Here is a 25347-nt window from a genome sequence, read left to right as displayed (position 1 = left end):
TCTAGTTCTTATTACAGATTGACATCGTTATAGCTTTCGGATCTAACAATGATATATTTACAAATCAGATAAAAGTTTTCAGAATAATATCAAAAGGTACATAATCTTGATTTTGATATATTGTTATTTGACTTCAATTTTGGCATTAAGATTTCTCGACATAATAGTAACATAATTACAGTTTTATGCTTTCGATTAGTATAGATTCCGTTTTGAAATCAAATATCCCTTATTATAAAAAAAATAGATTTATTTTATGTTATCACCCTTTACATGCGAAAGGTGATTCAATCTATTTAGTTCATAAAAGTATTATATCTATTTTGTGTTATCGCTCTTTGCATGGGAAGGGTGATTTGATCTATTTAGTTTATCATATCGCCTTAGTCATCTGCTTGCGAGCGATAAAAGTTTTTCACCCACATGAGTGAAATCACATGTGTTGTAATCTGCATCTTGCTGTCAACTACAATATTACGAAGAGTGATGGGCCGTTATAATCAACACCGAATGTCAGTGCAACGTTGGTTTTGGCCACTCATGGGTTGAGGGGTGATGGTATGAAAGAGTTGTCATAATAAGGCATCGTGACAAGAAGGAATGGCCACAACGATGGAACTAGGCAAAGGCATTTGGTGGACGATGATTGTCGACAACGAGCAATGTTGATATGGATCACAATAGGGTTAATGGTATTATCGTTGGTTGCATGGCTCGTGAAGGTGGTCATCGAGCCAAGGGCGACGACGTACTTTGGCTACCGAGCCTACCATAGGAAGTAGCATTATTACCTTTGATCAGTGGTTGCATAATAGACACGCCATAGTTCATAGAGGCTACAGCAGCATCGCTAACCATAGCCAGAGTTAATAGGTTGTCAGTTGGCTGTAGAAATAGTTCAGGTATGTGACGCATAGACGATGGACGACTACGCATAACAAAGGTAGTGCAGATGGCGACAACACGTCACTAATCAATACCATAAGAATGGTCGCACATTGTGGTAGCCACATGCCTTGTGCATATTGTGACGACTAAGAAGAAAAAAATATTATGGTTTTTTATCATTAAAAAATTATTTTATCCTTGTGAATACTTTTAATTTCAATTGGTGTTCCTTCAAAAATCAAATATTTTTAACTTATGTCCTCAACTATAAAATCAACTATTTTATCTTGCTTTAATAAAATATTTTGACCAAACTTGATTCTAATTATATATTGACTTGATTGAATTTAGATTCGATCAATCTCATTTTGACTAAATATGAAAAAGTTAATTTTTGACTTTCGTCAACATTAATTTTGACTAATCTATTGGGTTGATGTCTAGTACCCAATTTAAGAAAGTTGATTGTCTAATTTAAGGTTCTATATAAAATTAAAAAATATATAAATTATATTTTTTTTTATTTTCTCATATAAAATATTGATAAAATTTTATTATTTATGATATTTAAATTTTAATTATTATTTTATATATATTTTTAGTTATTTATATGCATGTATGTAAAATTATGAAATAATATTTATTTTTATACAAAAGCATGATTTCTATTTTATCATGATTACAATCATCATATAAGGTTTTTTATATTAATTAATATTTAATTATTATTAAAAATTATTATTTTATTTCTATATAAATTAGATTAAAAATATTTAATGAATATTATTTGTCATATATATCTATAAGTTTCATCTGACTTGTAGCTGTCAAAGTAACAAGATGGTAGGCTTATAAGGTATGATATTTTATTATTTATATGATATTTTAAATTATATTTTATAGTATTATATTAGTCTTGTAGTCATCAAAATGATATAGATAAATAACCTATAAGATTATATTAAAAAATTAGTTCTAAATGATAATAAAAAAATAATATTCATAATGACACACATGATTAAGAGATTTATATAATCTCAAAGAAAAATATATTTTGAATAATTATGTGATAAGATAGTATGATATTATTTTGGAGATCCTTACGGCTTAGAGTTATATACTCAAAGATAGTAATATTATTCCACAATGATGATATTAATCTTCGATAAATAATTCTAAGTGAACACTTATATATTAATATTTCATCCAAAGATAAAATATAAATAATATCAATAGTTAATTATATTTTGAAAACTTAAAGTATTAATATTATTTTATATTTTACAACGATACTTTCTTTCATATATTCTTATACTTCTAGTGTCTTTATACTCTCTAGTTTAATTTGTTCAGAATGATTAGAGCATGTGCAGTTCTCATGGGATATATTAGATATTGATCTAGTATTGCTTATTAAAAAATCCATAGACTTGACTGATGAAAGCACTGAATAATAAATTAATAAAATGAATACTTGAAAAAACTTAATAGACTCAATCTAATGTTTATAAGAATAACAATTACAAATAATATTAAGACTTCATTATAACCTGTAACTAGTACATAAGAATATTTAAAAGGAAGACAGATTTAAATCTACTGATAAGTGATTGATTAACACATTAATGAAAGACCTAACTATGACTCAGTAAAATATCACTTTAGGGATTCAGGATTACATCCTCAATATGATTGACAAGGCTACAAAACCTAAAGTATTATGCATGAATATCGATAAATTATCATGTAGTTTATTCTTAATTCGCTTTCTCCTCAATTTAATATATTCAATATTTACTATAATATAAATAATGATAAATGAGACTTGGATAAACTGATTAGTATATATGTTCAAGAAAAATTAAGGTTAAAATAGAAAAAAAATCTTATAATATTTTTGACTATTACTCAAGGTGTTGGTAATAAAAAGAGAAAGTTTAAGTTTTATCCACCAAATAAATTTGTTGGGTCTAGGAATGCTAAGCAAACTAATGAAAAAAAAGTATTCATAGTAAAATACTCTTTTGTGACAAAAAAAGACATACAAAAAGAATAATGTTAAACACAAGATATGATTAAAAAAGAAATATACAAACTTCATTTTGTATATTTTGAATTAAATATTACATAGGTTCCTTCTAACAGTTAATGGATTAATTTTGGTACTTTAACTTATATTAACAATAATATGTAGGGATTTTTTTTAACCCAATAATATGACAAATTTGTTATTATGAGGAAATGTCTCAAAGTAAAAGCAATAATAGTGGGAACTTATTATCTACACCTACAAATGAGTCATTTAATAGATCTTGTAGACACATGCTATGTTTTTATTATTTTATAATAGTAATGATATTATATTTTTTTATATAATGATAAACTCAGTATATTTTATGACTAAATAAAAGTTGATTCTAGAATTCTGTATGATGATTTATATAGAATTAATTTGAATCTTGAGCTTACAAAGATATTAGTGACCCTATAATTAAATATTAGATTGAAATATAATTTTAGAAATCTTCTATATTGTGATTCAGACATTTATGACATATCTCTAAGAAAAGAATTAAAAGATTAGTAAAAGATAACATTTTAAAAATTTTGGACTTCATTGATCTTGATATTTGCATAAATTATATTAATAGAAAACAAACTTAGCATACAAAAATGTCATAAAAAGTAAAGAACTCATTGAGATTATTTATATTAACATACGTAGGCCACTTTATATTTTTTGTTTCAATGGAGAGAGTGATTTTATCATATTTATGACTATGTGTATCTAATACATTAAAAGTTTCAAACTATTGACACTCTTAAAGTGTATATAAAAAATTAGATAAAAATTAAAATTATCAGATCTAACATGAGTGATGAATTTCATAATAAATATAATGAGTCATATTAGAATCCTGATTTATCTATGCTTGAGTCAATATGAGGTGAAGCTTTTAAGATAACTATGTATGTCTTAAATAAAATTCCTATTAAGTCGGTTCCATTAACTCTATTTGAGTTATGGATTGATATGAAATCTAACTTGAGACATCTATATGTTTATGATTATCCTGTAGAGATAAGAGTCTTCAATTCACATGAAAAAAAATTAGATTTAATAATTATTATTGAATATTTTACTAATTATTAAAAATCTAAGAGATATAAATTTTATTACCCTAATCAAAGTACGAAGATAGTAGTACATGATAATACAAGATTCTTATAAAATAATAAAATCAATACGAGTAAAAAATCTTAAAAGATTAATTTTGATATACAAGTAATACAACTCCTTTATCATTTTTTTTCGAGAGATTATTGTTCATCAAATCATCAAACGAATTGATGAGGTTAAATAATAAAAGCCTTCACATGATATTGATGTCATTGTTAATAATCATGTAGAATAACCACAATCGTTAGTTTTGAGAAGATCTTAAAGGAAAATGATAAATACTATTCTTGATGATTATGAGGTATATCTACAAGAATCGGATTATGATATAGGAATCAAAAGAGACCATTTATTTTTTTTATAATCTATGAAAAATAATAATTCTGAAAAGTGATATAATACAATAAACGAAAAGTTAAAATTGATAGACTACAATGATGTCAAGGAACTAATTGAATTGCACAATAACTATAAGAGAGTCGATTACAAATGAATCTTAAAAACAAAGTATGACTTAAAAGGGCAATGTTGAACGATATAAAGTTAAGCTTATGGGCAAATATTTTTCTTGAAAAGAATATATTGATTATAACAAGACTTTTTTTTTATTTTTAAAAAATATTCGTTGAGGATTATCATGACATTAGTAGCTCATTATGATCTTGAATTATATCAGATGATTGCAAAAATAAGATTTCTCAATGGGATATAGATGAGGAAATCTACATTGAACAATATGAAGTATTGGCCTTGCAAATGTAAGAAATCCATTTATATTCTTTAATAAGCTTTTAGATAATGATATATAAAATTTAATGATGCCATTACTTACTTCAGATTTAAAAAAATTATTGTTGATTAGTGTATATATATGAAAGTTAGTGGGAGTAAGTTTATTATTTTAATATTATATATAGATGATATTTTGCTTGTTAGAAATAATCTTGATTTATTACATAAAACCAAGATATTTTTCACCAAGAATTTTAAGATGATTGATATGAATAAGACAACATATATTATTGACATTTTAGATATTTCGGGATAATTTTTTAAGATTGCTAAGATTATCTTAAAAGGGATATATTAACTAAGTATTTGAGAGATTTAGTATGTTGTTTGCTCAACTAATGATACACTTATTATCAAAGATTAAAATTTTAGTCAAAAATAGTATACCAAGAATGACTTAGAAAAAAAACAAATGAAGGATATTTCTTATGCATGCGCAATTAGAAGTCAAATATATATGTAAACCTATATGAGATTAGATATCAGTTTTATGATAAGAATCCTAGATAGATACTAGAGCAGTCCAGGAATGAAACATTAAAAAGTTATAATTAAAATGATAAGATATATGAAGGAGATGAAATAATTTAATTTATGCTCACATACAGGAGATTATATCAGCTTGAAGTAACATGATATTCAGATGTTAATTTTATGAATTGTCTTGATAATATGAAGTTCATTTCAAGATTCATATTCATGTTAGTCAAAGGTATATTTTTTAAAAAATAAAGTAATCACTTATTAATAATAGAAATTGAATTTATGATATGCTTTCATGTCATAAATCAAGTTTTATGACCGTAGAATTTTATTTTAAATCTTGATTTATTACATAAAATCAGGTCATAGAAAACATTTTGTGATGACACCATAATAATTTTTTTATCTAAAAATTATAAGTATTCTAATGGTTACAAGCATATTAAGATAAATATTAATTAAAAAATATTATATCATAATACTATTAGTGATTGTATTATAGATTTGATTAGATTTTAATTATGGTTATCGATTAATAGAAGAGGAGTCCACTTTGGTAAGATTCCTTAGGAGATGATTTTAATGGGAGAGACTCTCTTACTTTCTTATTTTAGACACATGCTCTCATATATAAGGATTGTACATGACATTAGAACTATTTTCAATCTCGATAAGTCTCCCATAATGATATTATAAAAAATAAAACAAGAAAAACCTAAAATTTAATTCTATGTAATAAATTGGATGACAATTCATTTACAAATCAAATAAAAATTCTCAAAATAATATCAAAAGATACTTAATCCTAATTCTGATTGATCATTATTTGATTTTGATTTCGATATTAACTTTTTTATTATAATAATATAAATATAATTTTTATCCTAAGCATGTCAGGACGCTGAGATCAGCGTCGGCCCGTTTCACACGATGACGCGTAAGAGGGTTGAAGGTTCTTGCTGAATTCCATGCAGCTTCCCCACCTTCAGGTTTCTTTATTCTATGCCCTGAACTCACTGTGAACAAATCGTCAAACGTCCAGATCAATCAACCTCGAATCGTTCTTCTTCCCAATGACTAGTCTTAGATATGACATGGGTTAGACAGACGATGCAGCAGAAGAGTATTAAAAATGGAGGTCAATTTTCCAAGTCAAGCTTTCCCTTTCTCCTTGGAGGCTCTAATGCTAACGCGTTATACGAGGCGTTCCTATAAAGCAGCTCCCTTTGGTTCTTCCTCCCCCAAGCAACTCCCTCCCACCTTCCCTTCTCTTCATCCCACTTACATCCCCACTCTTCACCTTCTCTTCATCCCACTTACATCCCCACTCTTCACCTTCTCTTGCCTTTCCATTCCTTTCCCGGTGGTATCAAGCTGAAAGCTCGGTTTGAATGCCGGACATGGAGAAAGGCAAAGCAAGCGAACAGCCAGGGCTTCTGCTGGCTGAGCTAGCTCGAGTGCAGGAGCTGGCGAGAGAGATGGAAGCCGAACATAGCCGGCACTCTACAGATGAATTCCGCAGATCGCTGCTGCACGAATTGCTCGTGTCGATCGAGAAGGCCATTTGCATGGCCAAGTCTACCGCACCGGACGTCAACCCGCAGCCTGCGGATGGAGACTCTCCGCGCTCCTCCGGCGAGAGCTCCCGGAGCGAGACATCCAAGCTGACCTTCAGGGAGCAGATGTCCAAGAAGAGGTAGGAGGAGTTGGCAGAAGTGCGAGATCGTTGTTCTCTTGGATCGTTGATATGGTTTCACCGACTCTGCAGGAAGAAACTGCCCAGGTGGACCAGGGAGGTGCGAGTGAGCTCAGGCGCCGGCGGCGGGGTCCATGGCCCTGTCGATGACGGCTATAGCTGGAGGAAGTACGGCCAAAAGGATATCCTCGGGTCCAAACATCCAAGGTCAGCAGCTGTTCTTCGTATCAGCTCGTGCTGATCCGAAGATTCACATACTGATGGAAGGTCGAAATGTTTCTTGTTACAGAGGCTACTACAGGTGCACACATCGCATCATGCAGGGTTGCCCGGCGACGAAGCAAGTGCAGCGATCAGACGAGGACCCGCTGCTGTTTCATGTGACCTATCATGGGGCGCACACCTGCCTTCCGAAGAGCCCTGCGGCACCAGCATCAGCATCAGCATGGCTGTCGCAGGAGCAGCAACAGCAGGAAGAGAAGGAGCCCGTGGATCGGCAGCAGCAGAACCAAGACTTGCTTTTGAGATTCCAAACGGGGCTCCGAGTGAAGACGGAAGACTTGGAGTTGGGCGGCCATGGCCAGAACTCGCTTTCCTTCTCCTTCGCGTCGCCTTCCACGACGACCGACAGTGGCTTCATTAGCAGAGCCTCGCCTGCCTTCCTCTCCCCAACATCAGACTCGACCTACTTCTCGTTCTCGCCATACAGCTTGAAAGGAGGAGGAATCAAGCTTCGGAGCCCTGAGTCTGGCATCACAGGAGCTAATTCAGCTTCAGATTCACCTGCTGCTGCGGACATGGATTTAATGCTCGAAGAGCTAGACTTCGAATCGGACTTCTCCAGCTTCTTCTCATGAAACAACACTCAGATGAATCCAAGCCTGGAGAGGAGGAATGAGCACGACTGGTGTTCCCCACCGGGCCAAGTGATGGTTTAGCTGGAAGCTGAACAAATCCCCTGCAATTTCACTGTCCTCTTCCTCATCTATCAAGCGTCTTTCTCTGACAGACTGCTTGGCAGCTAATGTTAGGATCATATGTACACAGAATTATCAATGAATAATGCTTGCATTTGGCAAATTTTAATCCATTTTGCATGAAGAAATTGCAATAAGGAATTGCATGAGTGATCAAACTCTTGATAAGATTTATGAAGGTGAGTGAGGCCACAGCAACTACATGTCATAGACTCCTACCACCAAAAGTTTTGGATGGTTTTGGTGCCTACAAGCAGTGAAAGTTATAAGCATGGATATTGACAAGTAGCAACACTGGAAGTAGACATCGACACACACCAATCTTTCAAAACCTAACAGTCCATGTTCACAGAAAGTTGCTGGAGTGCACAAAGTCACGAAGATATTCTTTTTTTGCTTTATAAGGATTTATTTTATGTATAATATTTTTGTGACTTAGATCATGTGTTAGGTTATCTTCATATATATACACAAAAACAAAATCCAACTGGTGTGCTCTTGTAATGCGGAGATCTATAGATCATGGCTTAAGCAACGTGTTTATCTGCTCAATGAAGGCAATCTATAGAGGCAGTATTCCAGCTAATCAAAGCATGCATTATTGAAGATTGCAGGTAGTGTAATCTAATTGCAAGGCAAACAATTACAACAAATCCAAACATATACTGTCGACACAAGAAACATTCATCAGGGCGACATGTTTTTTGTTAGAACCCTTCCAACACCAAGGCAAACTAATGAATCATAAAGATAAGGTTTGGTTCTACAATAATAATTTTTTATTTTGTACCATGTATTTAGCACTGTGTTTCTTTGCAAAACATGTACCGTATTTGGAGGTGTTATTTTGATCCAAATTCTAAGAATATATTGTTCCTGCCAAATCAAAACAATAGTGAAGGATGAAGATTGATGCTGTAATGTCATTATGTATTTCAATATTAGAGAATGAAAATGGAGTACCTAGGAATGATCAAAACATGAGAGTTACAAAAAAGAAACAACCGCCAATGACATTATGTCCATCATGAAAAAGTGCAATGGAGAAAACATGAACCGAAAAATCATGTAACGATATCTACTAAAGAATTACCTCTATATTTTTGTCATTCAACAGTTTATGGAGCTTGCTCACATTTACAAGTGTTCCAAGTAATTGAAGCAACAAATGAATGCCACTAGCTTGTTAATCACCTCAGAACCTTCATACCAAATCCCCGTCTCATTTTCTCAACTCTGTCCAATACATATATATCTTCAGCATTGACGTAATTCAATATAAGTATCGGAACAACTACTGGAATTTTAAGATGTAGTATCATTTCTCCTAGCGATTGCAAGTGTTGATATGCTTTATTGAAGAATGTGGGAATATTTAATAAATTGCTTGCACATAACAACCAAAGAAGAATGGAGATGAACTTTTGCAATTGCAATTTCTATAAGAGAACAGACACCTGTAAATAACAATTGAGGCACTTGTAACAAATTCAGATAAGAGTTTTTCTTAATTTTATTGTTCAACTTCATTTCTTTTTTAATAAAATTTTGCCATGATACAATCCTTCAATCAGACTGATTCAATCCGATTCCCTTTATTCCTCAGACAGTCTTATCCCGATACTGCTCCAGATTTTTCAAACCTTGGCACAAATCAAGACACATTTGACATATGGAAAATGTTTTCCTAGAAACATTAACAGTTATTTTCATAGCAAGTAACAATTTAATGTCAATGCCAGTAGTCTCCAAGGAAGCAGCAGTGCCAAACAACCTTGCATATGAAAACAAATTCCCAGGAGGCATTACATCAGTTATAGCATATAAGGACATTAATCAGTAATATATTGCTAGACTAACCTGTTTTACATGTTTGAAAAGATAATGCTTCAAATTACTTTGAAAAGATAATGTTTCACATCACGAAATATCAAGGATGCTATCTGCTACACCTTTTCTTTCTAACGAGAAGTTTATTGTGAAATTACAATACCTCAAACATTTATGAACCATATGTTTCTCTAAGTCCTTTTTATTTGTTGAGGACCAATCATCAAAATCTTACTGGAAACCCCATAGGACTTACAAAAGTTGGACTTATATTTCTTTTTTGACCAGCACTAATATTCTTGTTATTAAAACATCAACAGATTATAATCCTGCCTGTGAAAGCATCCAAAAATGATGCTAGAGAGAATATCATTCAGTAATAAAAAAATGTCAATAAAAGAGTTCGGCTAAAAGAACCACAAAAAAAAAGGAAAGAAAACACTACTATTGTAAATTGGTTTTGTTGGATTATAGTATCTGAAGGAGCAAAGTTTAGATATGCTGATAAAGAATAACAAGAAATGGAAGACACAAGACAATAACTTCATGTGACTGTAAAAATAAAGACTCACGTTGGTGCGAGCTTCCCAAGATTACCCAGCTCTTCACCTGAGACTTCATCAAAAACATTCCCTGAAAACTCAAGAACATAAGATCGACCAGCTGTAGTTGGGAGTCCTCGTCGAACCAACAAAGCTAGGTCTTTATGATGTAGCTCTCTTCCATTAACAAGAACCCCAGTATTCCCACCAGCACAATTCTTGGATATAGGATAATTAAATTCTTGTATAAATGGCTGCAAGTTTGAGCCGAAGTTAACCCATTTATGAGTTACACAAGTTGTTGCATCAATATGGAATCAGTTTCCCTTACCGGAATTATCCCAAGACATGGCTGCCCCATGACACCCCAAAATCCAGCACGATGATCATACCTTAATCACATGTGGCAGAAAATTAATACCGTATCTTCAGATAGATAAGGCTATTGAGAGTCACTTGATATCAGGAATCCAAACAAAAAGACTGCAAAATAATGCTAGTAACAAGATATGCAGCTAAACTACATGACTGTCAGACAAACCTCAATTCCTAGATATCATAACAATTTAATTATTGGCAAGAATCCCAAGTTTGATCAGCCTGCTTGGACTGAGACCTTTACTTAAAGTATAAAAAGTATGTTCTGCTTATATACAAAGTGGAATCTCATGTTTCTCAAAATAATGGCAAGATCTTATTAAATAGCATCACACAGTAATTTGCATTGTAAGGAGGAAGAGAACGTTGATGTCTGTTGATATTATTTATCATCAACTGGGCAACAGAGAGTCTTGGCAAAGCATGAGAAATGTAAAGTGTAAGCCTTATCATACTTTATTAACTTTAACTAGTGCAATTAAACATATGGCTTCTTATATCTAACAAAATCTTGAGATTCAGAGCAAGCATTATATGCTTGATTACTTTAAGTCCTACATTTCTCTCTCGCACTAAATGCCATATAACGCATAATTAAAGGACAAATCTTATTGTCCTAGAAGATTTTACCTTTCAGAACAGCAATAAGATCATTTGTATTTTACAAGAATTAGATCTTACTGATGGCAATTTTATAAGGTCATCTCATCTAACATGAGGAGGTTACCTCTCCAACTGATACAGTGAGAGCAAACACAGTGCCTAAAATTGATACAGGTATTAAGAAGTGATTATTTTAAGCATTTTCTTTTAATATGATCAATGAAAAAAAAATTCATGATGTTCAAGTTTGATGTTGCTCTTCACCAAATAAAGCAATTGATGGAAAAAGGATTTCATTTCAATCAGAGTTTGAATATAACAGCATCTGAAATTCATGTCAGACAAGCAGATGAATTGATTACCAATACTCTCCCGGATAAATGCGTCCAGCTTGTTTTTCAGCCTTCCTAACCAAGTGATCAACAATAGGGTGACCATTGACTGAAACTTCAGATCTTTCATCTTGCACTAGCTGACTAAAAACTAATGAATCATCACTTATGCCAATCCCAGCTTGATTTTCATATTTCTCTTTCTCCTGGTAATCCCCAGAAAAACTAGAACTGGGATATTCATGCCCTGACACATCAATCTCAGTAACCACTTCATTTTTTGCAGAGTTGTGCCGAAACTTGTCAGTGTAGGAAACTACTGTTTCCTGATCAGAATATTCATTCATGCCTCCATTTCTGGAACCATCCATTACTTGACTGGATGATGGGTGTCCAAGATGATCCTGAGCTGGTGAACCTGCAGCATCTGAAAAGACTTCTGCATGAAATGGAAGTTCTGTTGTGCTGGGTGTAGCTCTCTGATATGTTGCACTATCTGGGCTTTCCACGTTATCAGACGTATTGGAAGACATTGAAGGTCTCTTTGTTTTCTCTGCGTCACTCAAGTGTGACACACATTCTCTTTCCGTCAGTCCCTGACTAGATATGGGAGGGTTGTCATCTGTCGACTGCATAAGTTTGCATGGGCCATCATCAGCTTCATGGTAAGAAGTATCTGATTCTCCAATAATATGGGCTTTAGATTGCTTAATTTGTTTCACTTCGACAGGAGAACTGCATTTGGTTTCAGCTTGAGCTGTGGATGGTGGAGTGGCAGAAGCAACAAGCCTCTTTCCGATAAGCTCTAAGGACATTACCTCAGAGCATGATCCACAGCATAACGTGCAGATTTTCTTTGACACGAGTAGAATTATCTGAGGTAGCCTCAGCAGTTCAAAACAATTAGAGCATAATACAAAAGGAGCAGCACCAGCAAAAGGTTGACAAAGATGCTTGTCCTTCTTTTTGGAGATTGTGGCCTGTTTCTGAATAAGTGGCTCTCGAGATCGCACTCTTTGATTGTATTCCTGTGTCCTGACAGGATAGGACCCACGATTCTGCACAAGATAACTACCTCTCCGGCTCTGGGAGCTGACAGAATGAGGGACAACCCTATCTGGCAACAACCTATATTTGTGATAGCAGTGTGTACAAGAGCAGGCAGGCTCATGATCAAATTCATCATGATGATTATAGACCAAAGGATCTACATCGAGTTGTCTACGGATCCTTAATCTCTCTGGGTACTGAGCAGCGGGAACATAAGTTCTCTCAGGTGCATGTAGCCCACGTAGCTTCAATGGCATCCTTTCCCTTGGTTCCTCAGTGACCTCACATGATCGACCGATCCGATCTCTTAATTCATCAAGCTGCTTCAGAAGCTGGATCGGGTTCTGACTCAGGTGGTCAACTCCATCAATCCAAGATTGATCTTGCTTCTTGGAACGGTCATCAGTATAAGATCCATCATGCAAACCAGACCGCCCTTCTTCCAGGTAATTTGGTGATGGAGTGGCCTTCATCCGATCTCGTGTCGTTCGGTAGAATGTCGGTACTCTGTTCCTGTCAGGTTTCGTTCCTCGCTCCTCTTTCGATCCTTTGGCCATCTCATCTTCACTGGATGTGGAATCGCTAAATCGAGCTTTCGAAGATCGGCGGTACCTCCCAATTCCATCATGTGGTTCACTCGCTAACGGTCTCAGATCGACCCTATTATAAGATCTCTCTGGCGTAGAATCTATTGCCAAATTATCTCCCTTTGCTGTATGACGAATCAGAAACAAGAAGGAACTCAAGGAGAGAAAACAGGAACAAGACTGGATCGACATAAATATCGTATTTTTCTCAACCCAAACCCAATTTGTTCCCGTAAAGAACAGAAGGGAAGGGGCTTTTTACCTCGGACAGTAGAACCACAAGCACCGCAACGGCAGGCAGTGAAATTTCCGAGATCCGGGAGGAGAGCATCGCAGTTGGGACAGCGCAAGAACCGAGCTTTGGCTCGTCCGCCACCGCCCTCCGCCATTCCTGGAACTCCTCAAACCCCTACGGAAAGAAGCAAACAAAACAAGCATCCGCCATCACTGGAGCACCGGAGAACGTACGACGATGAGGAGAGCACCAACAAGAATCATCCTAAGGGAAGGCTACGTCTTTCGTCGTGGATTCCGCCATGAGATCTGTCTTCGCTTTGGCACAAAGTCGTCTCCGTTATCTTGCGGCAAAAGCCGGAGGCAGGGGAAGGAGGAATCGGGATTGATTGACGCACGCGTCGTCCATCGACCTTTTATTTTGATTGGACAAACCGAAAGAGAACGGGCGGGTCCCATGTGTGGGCCACTTCAGAATCCACTGATATGAAGGTATGCGAAAGGAAAAGAAATGAGAAGTAGAAAAGCATTCCCGTTCGGAATCCTTAAAAGGAACGAGGAGACCGACCCAAACGTACCCATGACGACACCGTTGTCAGAGTAACACGTGTTGATGACATAGAACGAGATTAACGGTGGGGTTCATTTGAGTGGACTCTTGTCAGGTGTCGGAAACGAGTGTGGACGCCCACCGTCCGAGGTTGGTGTGACGCTGCTGACATGGCAAATTTGATCCGAACCTAAGATGTCCAATGTGGTCCGATCGAATCAGGTATCGTTGGCTTCAATAAGAGAAACGACCATCCGATATATGTTGTTTAGCCATGACATGTGGTATATGATCACACTGGGAATACAGTACTTGAGATTGTAAGATGTATGATACTGATGAAGGCAACTAAGGAGCATTGCCGGTTATTCTCTTCTCCATATCTTTGCACGATATGTATGTCGTAGTAAGATGTGATAGACTGAGCTGGTCTGTCGGCACCGCCTGCTTGCCTAAATTCCACCTCGTTCTTCTTTGCCGCTGACTCTTTCATTCTCCCCGGAGATCTCTTCCAAGGACTTCCCCTTTGTCTCCGACACCAAGAAGGTGAAGAAGAAGCCCAGCATATTGGTAAACGCCAGCACGATAAGCGCCTTCTTGATCTTGCTCGGCTCCTGGCTCAGAGTGTAGCTTTGCACCACAAAAGCCCCGATCATGGCGCCGGCCTTCCCCGACGCCGCGCTCAGCGCGTGGCAGGTCGATCGCACCCGCGTCGGGAACAGCTCCGCCGGCAGCACGAAGGTGGTGCTGTTCGGCCCGAAGTTGGCGAAGAAGAAGGTCAGCCCGAACAGAACCGCGAACAGCATGTGGTTATGCTCCTTGAGGTAGTCGTACTTGATGCCCAGAATCAGCATGAACATTGACATCATGAAGAAGCCGATGAGCTGGATCAGGTACCTCCCGAGCTTCTCGATGAATATCACCGTGAACCAGTAGCCGGGGAAGGTCCCCAGCAGCGCCACCACGAACATGGCCCGCGAGATCTCGAACACTTCTCTGAGAGCGTTCACGTTCTTCGCCTTGTTGGTCAAGTGGATCGCCTGGAAGATGTCCTTCTGGGTGAGATTCTGGCTGTAGAACGCGATGTCGAGGAGGAACCAGGTGGTCATGGTACCGACCAGGTGCCTCCCGTGCCTCCCGACGAACTCACGCGAGAACAGATTGTACTCGTTGGCGGACTTGAACTGGGATAACCTCTCTGGCTCCGCTTGGATGTCGATCTCGAGGACCTTCTCCATGTCGTGCGCCGCCTGCTTTGCGTTCCCGGCGATCAGCGCGGTGTAGCGCGCCGTCTCGGGCATCTTCATGCGCCAGTAGAAGGTGACGACCGCTGGGAGAGCTCCGAGCATCAGCACGATCCGCCAGAGGAAGTCGCCGGCATGCTGGGTGGAGAGGTCCGGGTTTTCAGTAAAAGTCGGCGCCGGGTTGTAGTGGAGGAAGATCCCGGAGAGCGTCATAGAGACGAGGCCCGCGAAGATGATCCCGACGCCCTGCATGGCGAAGACGGCGGCGATGAACTGGCCGCGAGTCTTCTTGTTGGCGTACTCCGACATGATGGTGGCGGAGAGAGGGTAGTCGCCGCCGATGCCGAAGCCGAGCCAGAAGCGGAAGAAGCAGAGGCTCCCCATGACTGCCCCCTTCGTTTTTCCGAACGAGAGGCCGGAGCCGATGGCGCAGATGGCCATGAGGATGAGGGTGATCCCGTAGACCTTCTTGCGCCCGAGCTTGTCTCCGAGCCAGCCAAAGACGAGCTGACCCATGAGTGTGCCGACGAGGGCTACGCCGATGACGAGATTGTTGACCGGCGTGGGGAGCTTGCCCGGTTCGCCGTCTTTGCCATCGTAGTAGAGACGTCCGAGGAGCTTGGAGACGGTGGATATGCAGAAGAGGTCGTACGCATCGGTGAAGAAGCCCATGCCGGCGATGACGATGGCTGTAACATGATACCACTGCGTGCGCGCTGTGTCGAGCGCTTCGAGCACGGCGAGGTTTGGCGATGACGACATCTCTTCCCACAACTCTGCTGCTGTCGACCCTGTTCCTCCTCAGCTCTGCAACGCTGAGAACACCATGGGGTAGTATTTATAGTTGGTTTGGGACAAAGGGCGACACAAACACATGGAGAGAAAACAAGGGATGACGTTCAAAACTAAGAGACGATGTTAAATGATCGAGGAGAATGGGAACCTGTGGAGAGCATATTCGGAGCCTTGGACATGCGCGTCCCATCTGTGCTGCGCTCGGAGGTACGTCAGTCTCCAACTCTCAAACTTTGTTTTGCTTGGAATGCTGAGTTTGGATAAGATGTAATTTTGTTGGCTGGATTTTGCTGGAGTTGAACTTGTCCTTTCGGTGTGCCAGGCATCAACAGGTCGAAGTTCTCTCTCTCTCTCGCTCTCTCTCTCTCTCTCATTCTTAGTCTATTGCCTGGAATTGAGACCAGACCTGAAGTATGTAATTGATAAAAAGTATTTCAAACACTTAGGATGAAAAAAAGATGAAGATATAGATGAGATAAAATATGAGATATGTGAATTAATGTGAGAATTTAGGTTAGATGTGAAGTATGTTATAAATATTCATTTTAATGTTATAAATAGGTATTTTTGGACTCATCCAAAATACTATAGATCCAAAGTAGTAATCCTTATTCTTTCTATTATCTTTTTTTTTTATTTTTTAAAATTTTATATGAAGGTATCAAGTATGGTATCACAAACTGGTCGAAGAAGACTAGCAAGAATCCGACCAGTAGATTGAGAAAGATCAAATGAATAAAAATATATACAAAAATATAAGAGCTTTCTACATTCTACAAGGTGAATTCTTTTTTTTTTTTTTAGTTACATTAGCATCAACAAAAGTCTAAAAAATATTAAAAAATATATGTCTAGGTACAAACAATATAAAAATTTAAAACCTCATATTTTGATGTGAATTTAAAATTCATTCGATAAAAGATTCTGAATCTATAATTTTTTTTTCTCAAAAATCTATTCTATTATAAACTAAATGAAATCTTATAGTGAAAATTTAAAAGACCAAAGTAGTTAAAAAAATTATGAAGTTTATCTCCAAAATTTGAAATAATTTCTACTGTTATAGAAGAAACTAGATATACAAGCACATTATCTATTGATGAATTAATAGATAAAAAAGTTAGAATGATATAACTCGTGGATGATTTGACACTCCGAGACAAGGGATAAACTAATCACATGAGAGTCAGAGGCAAAAAAAATCATCAATAATTTTATTACAAAAAAATTAAACATATTGAAGTGATTATTGATAGAAAAATAAAAATTAAAATATTCATCTTTGTTCTCATTATAAAAAATATGGTCATCTTGAAAAGGATTGTTGAAATAAAAATCAAACAAATTATCATGAAAAAAAAAGTAAAAAAATATAAAAATATATATTTTTATGACATCTAATGAAGAACATTCTAGATATGTATAATTTTTAGATAGAGTATATGATAGGGGACAAAAATTTATTTCAAATGCTTGATGATTTGATCAAATGTATATTGCAAATGAGAAATTATAGTAAGATTCAAGTGGAAGAAAAATGAACAATTATTATGAATATTAAACCTGATAAAAAAAATTAATAATGATATGATGCTTATTTTTACTTAAAATAAAATCTCATTAGTATATGATAATTGTTAAGAAAAAGGTATTACACTATTTTTTATGTAAAAAATATTTGATTTATGATAAAAATAAAAAATTAATAGCAACTATAAGGATGACAAAAAAATAAATTATATTTTTATTATTTTTTGGATTTTCCTTACATGCATTCACTATTATTGTTACTGATGGATTGGTATTATGGCATAAAACATAGGTAATCTCAATTATGATAAACTAAAACAATTGAGTCAAATAAAATATGATAGTTAATTTACTTGAATTAAGAATAAAGATCTTACCTATAAATCTTATATTTTTAAAAAATAATATAGAAATTCTTTTAGACAAGTTGATAATCTAATAACAATCGAAATTTATACATATAAATATTTGTGGGCCTATATACAAACTGTCTAACATAATGAAAGTAAATATTTTTTTATTATTTATATATAATTACAATGATAATATGAATATATTTTTTAAAGAAAAAGCTAAAGTATTATCTATTTTTACAATTTTTAAAGTACATGTAGAAAAATAAAATAATTATTTTATCAAAACTCAGTCTTCTAGAAACACATTTATAGAGGTGGTGAATTTATTTTCAGTTAGAGGTTTACCAATTTATACTCGATTTTACTTGAGGGTGATTTTATGAATAATAAAAAAATAAAATATTTGGGTTAGATGTGTTAGGATTGTTTTATCAAGTGATTATGTGGTGTTTATTTATTTAAAAAACTTATAAATATCTATTTTGATATTATAAATATGTGTTTTTATTCCTTCACTGCAAATTAAAAGTATTTTTGGTTTTGTCATTTATCTTTTCTCTTTCCTCGCTCAAGTTCTGCAATAACGCTAATTACCTCAATCCGCTCGCACGCTCGGACATACATCGCACAAGATTTCGTCGACTCTTTGAGACGGTGACACGAGTTGTCGGCATTGACACATGTCGTCATCTCATTATAAGCAATAGATTTCTTGGATGAGAGATCCAATCAGTACAGCTGAAAGATCCTTCGTTCTCCTCAACTTGTGACCTCAAGTCCATCCCTAACAGTATCCTTAAACTCTGGCCCCCTTCCCTCGTCTCCCACAGCTTCCCTCGGAGCTTAACAATGGCGACAACAGCAGCCGCAGCGGCCGAGCTGGTTTTCATGAGACCCACGAACCCCGTCGGCAAGCTCGGCAGGTCCACCCCCAAGCTTGCCGCCTTGGGGCCTCGGTGCTCCCGCTTCAGAGTCATGGCTTCTTCACAGCCCGGCGCCGCCACCGCCACGCCGAAGAAGAAGGCCGGAAAGAGCGAGATCAAGGAGACGCTCCTGGCGCCCAGGTTCTACACCACGGACTTCGATGAGATGGAGCAGCTGTTCAACACGGAGATCAACAAGAACCTGAACCAGACGGAGTTCGAGGCGCTGCTCAACGAGTTCAAGACCGACTACAACCAGACCCACTTCGTCCGTAACCCCGAGTTCAAGGAAGCCGCCGACAAGATGCAGGGCCCTCTGAGGAAGATCTTCGTGGAGTTCCTGGAGCGCTCCTGCACCGCCGAGTTCTCCGGCTTCTTGCTGTACAAGGAACTCGGGCGAAGGCTCAAGGTCGGATCATCCTTCCATATCTACAGTACCTCTCACTCGTCTTATCTTCCCGTATTAGGCCTTTGTTTCAGTGCTAACCTTTGACAGACTCTTGGGACAGAAAACCAACCCTGTGGTGGCTGAGATCTTTTCCCTCATGTCAAGAGATGAAGCCAGGCATGCAGGGTAAACAGAACATCACAGCCATTGTTACTCGATGAGGTGCATGCCAAAGTGCCGTTCTGGATCCTGAGATGAAATGTCTTGCGATTGTGCAGGTTCCTGAACAAAGGCCTTTCTGACTTCAACTTGGCTTTGGATCTGGGATTCCTGACAAAGGCCAGGAAGTACACATTCTTCAAGCCAAAGTTCATCTTCTATGCAACATATCTATCTGAGAAGATTGGGTACTGGAGGTACATCACCATATACCGGCACCTGAAGGCCAATCCTGAGTTCCAAGTCTATCCCATCTTCAAGTACTTCGAGAACTGGTGCCAGGATGAGAACAGGCATGGAGACTTCTTCTCTGCTTTGCTCAAAGCTCAGCCGCAGTTCCTCAATGACTGGAAGGCCAAACTGTGGTCACGATTCTTCTGCCTTTCGGTAATATCCTCTCGATTGTTTGCACGACCACCATAAGACAGCTATGACAACAAATCTATGCCTCAAACAATGGCAGGTCTATGTAACCATGTACGTAAATGATTGCCAGCGAACGGCTTTCTACGAAGGGATCGGTCTCGACACCAAAGAATTCGACATGCATGTCATCATCGAGGTAACCGATCGATCCATTTCATCTTCCTGAATTATATGATATGCCGGAGTTCTCTTGTAATCCTGAATTCGACAATGCCATGTCCTTTTTGTCTCAGACAAACCGCACGACAGCGAGGATTTTCCCAGCTGTGTTGGATGTTGAGAACCCTGAGTTCAAGAGGAAGCTGGACACAATGGTGGAGATCAACCAGAAGCTGATTGCTGTAGGAGAGAGCCAGGAGATTGCTGTGGTGAAGAACTTGAAGAGGATACCTCTCATTGCTGCATTGGTCTCTGAGCTTGTGGCCGCCTACCTCATGCCGCCTGTTGAGTCTGGATCTGTTGACTTCGCTGATTTCGAGCCACAAATTGTCTACTAATTCTGTAAAAGACTATTCCACATTTACATGATGCATCGATCGTTTGATCCGATCTTTTGAATGTACTTCTTGTATCCGTTGAGAACACATGAAAATGTATGTTTCAATCATCTGATAGTATCCACTGAGGCAAAACTGTTAATTCTGCAGAAGCTGCTTCGATAAGATTCATAGTGGACAGTGCAATTGTAGTGCCTGCCACCCATGTTGCTTGGAATAAAATGGAGATGTGTTTCATTTTATTACCAGAGTGTGACTCCTTACCAATGTGTTCTGCGAATATCAGATCATACTACCAAACTGTATCATTGGGAAAAAAGACAGACAAGAAAACTAGAAGGTTTCCAAAATTTGGTTATCGGGAGAGATTCAATGTACATAGTTTTACCTTGTGTATATGTCAATCAATCGGAGAGATTGAATGGCACATTCAATATGATCACAAAAATGATACTTTTCAAGAGTCGAGAATAACACAAAGAAGGTATCTTCCTTGTTCCAGATCAACAAGAGTTTGAACAAAAAGAGCGGAAAAGAAATGGCCTGCATACCAGACCCAGGCAAAACTCATAGCATTCTGAAACAAAAGCAGGCAGGAAAGAATCCAATATACTGGCAACTTAGTGCAAAGCTACACCCATGGATAAGATAGAAGTGCACGGGCAGAGTCATCTTTCTTTCGATCTAAAAAATGCAGCTTTCCAGATAATTGCTATGTGAGTTTTCGTGGATTCATTTTGCCATCATGATTTTGACAAACTCCTCGTAGTTGATTTGACCATCTCCATCGACATCAGCTTCACGGATCATCTCATCAACTTCCTCATCTGTCAGCTTCTCCCCGAGGTTGGTCATGACATGACGCAGCTCAGCAGCAGAGATGAAGCCATTCTGGTCCTTGTCAAAAACTCGAAAGGCCTCCTTCAGCTCCTCCTCAGAGTCGGTATCCTTCATCTTCCGAGCCATCAGATTGAGAAACTCAGGAAAATCGATTGTCCCATTTCCATCTGCATCTACCTCATTTATCATGTCCTGCAGTTCTGCTTCTGTAGGGTTCTGGCCCAATGAACGCATCACAGTCCCAAGCTCCTTAGTAGTGATACAACCTGGTGACATGCCAAAAGACAACCAAATAGACTTCAGAAATTTGAAGCAAAAGCTTTTTCTTGTGGCATGACACATAAATGCTTTTAGAAAATAACATATAATTTTATCAAACAATTCCAAGAGTTTGCAAGAGAACCTTTCCAGGCATTGTCCTTGGAATGCCAAAAATGGGGGAAGTGACCTTAACACTTACCTCCAACTAATCATCATAGGTCAAAAGCAAAGAGATAGTCACGAAAGATCTCCAGAACCAGATATTCACATAATTCGACACATCAATCAACTAATCTTTTTCAAGCCAGTAAGAGCATGATTGATAACCCAAGGTTTTATGAAAGCCTTTCACAAGCACTGATGTCGTTTGTTGCCTCAATATTAAATAATTAATTTTTCTTTGTACTTTTAACGTTTGCATCAGTAATTTGGAACTTACTAAATTCAATGCATGTGATTAAGGAATTTGCAGTGGAAACAAAACGTTTGACGATGTCAGGAACTTACAGCTAGGAACTTTCACAAGAAAATGTGGAACCAAAAGTCTAGTAACATCAGGAACTTCCTAAGTTCACATCAAACAACTAGACACTCTAAAACATTGTCGGTGTGACAAATACGATTATAACATAGTTGTTACTTCTTCACATAGGCCAATTAAGTAATTTAACTCGTAATGCCAAATAGAAAAGACTATTATAATTTGGAACAGTATACTTTCTCAGTCACTAATTTTATGCATCCCACTAACATCTCAATCTTTAATCTGAAAGTGATAAATGAAGAAAATTAAAGCATGACTAGCAAAGTACAAGGTATCCAACTTCTTGATACCTGAACAGAAATGAATGCAATGGATTGGTTATGGCAATAAGAAACTGAGTAAACAACTGCACTACTGCATACACGTTTTTGTAAGATACAAGAATTCTCATTCAACTGAGAAACTTTCTCCTACACTGTCACACTCATTATCACGACCGTTGTCAACATTCAAAATGTTGAATGTATTTGACACAGGGAAATGGTTAAAAGCTTTTCTTCCAGGATGTTGAGATTGACACTGTACTAAAACAATCCATATATGGCATACTGGCACCATATCTAGTTAATGAATTATGGACGTAGCATTCAACTCATATTCAACATTCCCCCACCTCCACCTTCTTTTGTCTCCCTCCTTTATCAATAGCAGGAAAAAAAAAGTCTAACTGCGTGTTAGGCATAACACGAAAAGGGCAGCTAGCCTAACAATTATGGCATAAGGTTCTAAATACTTTCTTCTTCAATCGATCCCTTCATTGAAATTAAAGTTTGGTCCAAAATCCAGACAAATTCTCTAGTGCTAATAATAATACACCAACGGCAATATCGGGAGAGGAGAGATTAATATTAATTCTTTCTTCAAATTTCCTTGTTCCAAAACAAATGTAACACTACATGCCAATGGCATTATAAACAAATGAATTTATCAATGCAGTCACTGATCTCAAGAGTTCACGATTGCATTTCTTTTAAGGATCTAAATGGCAACACCAGGTGCAGAGATTGTTGCACAAACTTGAAACTTTTAGCATTTACGAAGATGTTAATGTTGTCTAACGGACAAAGTCCATAATATCAACCTATGGGAGGCTCACCTAAACGATGAGACTATCACAGCCACCAATCACAATCAAAACTCGTCCTAACATGACATCCAAGCGTTTTAAAGATCAGTGCGTATAAATCTCTTAATTAATATGTTATATTCATATAAGCAACTCAATTTATCTCACGTTTTTAACAGCCCTCATTCATCAGGAGATCTAATGAAGGATTGCGCACATGTTTGGATCCACCATAAAAGCAAGTACCAGAAAGAAAAACACGAAAATATCCTACTTCCCGACGACGAGCAGAACAACCACAAGATCCGACGGCGAAATGCGTCAAATCAAATGAAAAAACGAGCAAGTGGAGCAAGAATGATGGTACAGATCGGATGGAAGGGATCTGACCATCTCCGTCCTTGTCGAACAAGCTGAAGGCCTCCTTGAACTCGGAGATCTGCTCGTCGGTGAGCTGCTCCGCCATGCCTCCTCGGGGATCGAGCACCGGAGCGATCCGATCAAAGAGATCTGCAGCGAAGACCCGCAGAGAGAGAGAGAGAGAGAGAGAGAGAGGCAAAGAGCGATCTTGAGCGCTTTGTGCCCTCGACATCGGAGAATTAGGGGCCTCGTCTTATACGACTCCGCCAGGGGCCAACGGCGAGTCAACGGTCTCGTAACGGACGTGGAATACTTTTCTTCCCATAAATTTTGTGACGGCCCGGATTGCCATTGGGGAGTTCACTACCGTCCGATCGTGGTCCAACGGTTAAGATGTTACACGAACGGTTCTAAAGGCCTACCCGTGATGATCTAGTAAATATGAACCGTTGGATAAACTGATGTTTCCATTAGATATAATAGAAGGAAATTTTCTCGGATATTGTTGCAAAATATTGGGCTCCTAAATGATGATTTTGCAAGGCGATCTTTAAATATGATATTAAAAACATAAATATTTTCTTGGAAGCTTAATAATTAATGTTCTTTCTAATTGAGTAAGATATATTGTACAACTGATTCATCATAATAAAAATTATAACGAATAAAAAGAAAATTCATATTATAGTATTATTCATACCCTTGATAAGAGAAACTCTAATAATAGTTTATACCGTACGACATTACAAACGTGAACACATACAAGAGACTTGGATACGTGATAATCGTTGAGAGATTATGGTTCCTTTCTCATTTTTTTTATCCATAATCCATTAATCTAAATGGTCATGTAAAAATATTGGAAGAGAGGGGAATAAGAGTCTAGTTCTATCAATAGTAGTTTTTGGATCCGAAGATAGTGCCCCTGCATATCTGATAAAATTCTTTCTAGATGACATTGAAAGCTCTCATCGAAAATCCGAAGACGACGGGTCGCAAGATGGGAATCGATCTGGAGCGACCCGAGCATGAGCTAGACCTGTGGGCCGAGTGACTGAACTCGGGCTCAGGTTTTGGTGCCGACAAGTCGCAAGTCGGGAATTGATCTGAAGCGACCCAGGCAGGAGCTGGTCCTGTGGGCCGAGTGACTGAACTCAGGCTCAGGTTTTGGTGCCGACGGGCCGAGCTAGACCTGGCGAGAAAATTTTGCTCGAACTCCCTGGCGAGATGGTCGAAAGACGAGATTGAGGACTAGTGCAGACGACTGAACCACGCTCGTGCCGGTCCCCTGAAGTTGGTCGAGAATGCCCCACACATCAGTGCATCGGAGGTGCCATAGAGGGCCATCTGAGCCTGAAACGTGGCGACATGCTCCGCGGGATCGGAGCCGCCGTCGTATGTATCTAATGTTGGCGGCCTGAAGTTGAGGGGTATAGGCTTGTCCTGTATTTCCTGAGTAAAAAGGGATTCGCCCGAGCCGCCTTCGTTTGACTCACTCCGCGATTTCTGGAACTCGTGCTGGAACTCATCCAGGCATTGGTTGACCCGAAACAACTGGACCCTGAACGAGTCGTTCGCCGAGTCGGATGATATAGTGTCAGGCTCAGAGTGGGGTGGTGTGATTCGGTAGGGTGCGGGTATGCTCTGCTCGGGCGGACCTCTCGAGTCCGTCATTTGCTCTCGGGCTTCTCCCGTCTCGACCTGCTCCCTGCTCGGCCTTTGCTGGGTCGGGTCAGTAGGGGGAGCTGCTAGCCGTGCGATATAGGGAATGAGTG

At 37.9% G+C, this 25347-nt stretch overlaps 5 protein-coding genes across 9 annotated transcripts; 2 read left to right on the top strand and 3 right to left on the bottom strand.

Annotated features, from left to right (window-relative positions):
* Window positions 1-6299: 6299 nt before the first annotated feature.
* Window positions 6300-8126, top strand: LOC103978867 (transcription factor WRKY19). Its single transcript, XM_009394814.3, has 3 exons — window positions 6300-7040; window positions 7113-7247; window positions 7330-8126. Exons 1-3 carry the CDS (start codon window positions 6736-6738, stop codon window positions 7895-7897), a joined length of 1008 nt encoding a protein of 335 aa, XP_009393089.2. The 5' UTR covers window positions 6300-6735; the 3' UTR covers window positions 7898-8126.
* Window positions 7201-13950, bottom strand: LOC135631497 (uncharacterized). Of its 5 annotated transcripts, none has more exons than XR_010494408.1 (6): window positions 13602-13950; window positions 11733-13464; window positions 10721-10781; window positions 10420-10643; window positions 9111-9253; window positions 7201-8893 (listed from the first exon to the last, which is right to left on the bottom strand). XR_010494408.1 is itself a non-coding variant. In XM_065139228.1 (5 exons), exons 1-5 carry the CDS (start codon window positions 13726-13728, stop codon window positions 9208-9210), a joined length of 2190 nt encoding a protein of 729 aa, XP_064995300.1. In that variant the 5' UTR covers window positions 13729-13950; the 3' UTR covers window positions 7201-9207. The 5 variants fall into 5 exon arrangements, 2 of the variants coding, with proteins under 2 accessions (XP_064995300.1, XP_064995293.1); XR_010494407.1 differs by having other exon boundaries at window positions 7201-8264; XR_010494411.1 differs by having other exon boundaries at window positions 7201-8050.
* A 625-nt stretch (window positions 13951-14575) lies between these two features.
* LOC135638948 (low affinity inorganic phosphate transporter 4-like) lies at window positions 14576-16129 on the bottom strand. The gene has a single exon (XM_065152565.1). The coding sequence runs from the start codon at window positions 16127-16129 to the stop codon at window positions 14576-14578; it is 1554 nt and encodes a 517-aa protein (XP_065008637.1).
* A 2693-nt stretch (window positions 16130-18822) lies between these two features.
* LOC135631486 (magnesium-protoporphyrin IX monomethyl ester [oxidative] cyclase, chloroplastic-like) lies at window positions 18823-20611 on the top strand. The gene is made up of 5 exons (XM_065139207.1): window positions 18823-19380; window positions 19481-19545; window positions 19638-19965; window positions 20042-20140; window positions 20238-20611. The coding sequence occupies exons 1-5, from the start codon at window positions 18898-18900 to the stop codon at window positions 20499-20501; spliced, it is 1239 nt and encodes a 412-aa protein (XP_064995279.1). The 5' UTR covers window positions 18823-18897; the 3' UTR covers window positions 20502-20611.
* Window positions 20612-20972: 361 nt separating this feature from the next.
* LOC135631491 (calmodulin-like) lies at window positions 20973-23805 on the bottom strand. The gene is made up of 2 exons (XM_065139215.1): window positions 23603-23805; window positions 20973-21607 (listed from the first exon to the last, which is right to left on the bottom strand). The coding sequence occupies exons 1-2, from the start codon at window positions 23802-23804 to the stop codon at window positions 21234-21236; spliced, it is 576 nt and encodes a 191-aa protein (XP_064995287.1). The 5' UTR covers window position 23805; the 3' UTR covers window positions 20973-21233.
* Between the last annotated feature and the right edge of the window lie 1542 nt (window positions 23806-25347).

Source organism: Musa acuminata, chromosome BXJ1-3, assembly GCF_036884655.1.
Source record: "Musa acuminata AAA Group cultivar baxijiao chromosome BXJ1-3, Cavendish_Baxijiao_AAA, whole genome shotgun sequence".
NCBI classification, from domain to species: Eukaryota; Viridiplantae; Streptophyta; class Magnoliopsida; order Zingiberales; family Musaceae; genus Musa; species Musa acuminata.
The sequence above is the reverse complement of the archived record's forward strand: the minus strand, read 5'-3'. Positions and strand labels throughout refer to the sequence as shown.

What these genes read in the sequence shown, in the direction of transcription:
- LOC103978867 (XM_009394814.3), top strand. Translation starts at nt 6,736, where the DNA reads ATGCCGGACATGGAGAAAGGCAAAGCAAGCGAACAGCCAGGGCTTCTG. An exon ending in GAGCAGATGTCCAAGAAGAG is followed by an intron (nt 7,041 to 7,112) that starts GTAGGAGGAGTT and finishes CCGACTCTGCAG; the next exon opens with GAAGAAACTGCCCAGGTGGA. An exon ending in CTCGGGTCCAAACATCCAAG is followed by an intron (nt 7,248 to 7,329) that starts GTCAGCAGCTGT and finishes TTCTTGTTACAG; the next exon opens with AGGCTACTACAGGTGCACAC.
- LOC135631497 (XM_065139221.1), bottom strand. Translation starts at nt 13,728, where the DNA reads ATGGCGGAGGGCGGTGGCGGACGAGCCAAAGCTCGGTTCTTGCGCTGT. An exon ending in TTGTGGTTCTACTGTCCGAG is followed by an intron (nt 13,465 to 13,601) that starts GTAAAAAGCCCC and finishes TTCGTCATACAG; the next exon opens with CAAAGGGAGATAATTTGGCA. An exon ending in ATTTATCCGGGAGAGTATTG is followed by an intron (nt 10,782 to 11,732) that starts GTAATCAATTCA and finishes CATGTGATTAAG; the next exon opens with GTATGATCATCGTGCTGGAT.
- LOC135638948 (XM_065152565.1), bottom strand. Translation starts at nt 16,129, where the DNA reads ATGTCGTCATCGCCAAACCTCGCCGTGCTCGAAGCGCTCGACACAGCG.
- LOC135631486 (XM_065139207.1), top strand. Translation starts at nt 18,898, where the DNA reads ATGGCGACAACAGCAGCCGCAGCGGCCGAGCTGGTTTTCATGAGACCC. An exon ending in GATGAAGCCAGGCATGCAGG is followed by an intron (nt 19,546 to 19,637) that starts GTAAACAGAACA and finishes GCGATTGTGCAG; the next exon opens with GTTCCTGAACAAAGGCCTTT. An exon ending in ACATGCATGTCATCATCGAG is followed by an intron (nt 20,141 to 20,237) that starts GTAACCGATCGA and finishes TTTTTGTCTCAG; the next exon opens with ACAAACCGCACGACAGCGAG.
- LOC135631491 (XM_065139215.1), bottom strand. Translation starts at nt 23,804, where the DNA reads ATGTCGAGGGCACAAAGCGCTCAAGATCGCTCTTTGCCTCTCTCTCTC. An exon ending in GTTCGACAAGGACGGAGATG is followed by an intron (nt 21,608 to 23,602) that starts GTCAGATCCCTT and finishes GCATGTCACCAG; the next exon opens with GTTGTATCACTACTAAGGAG.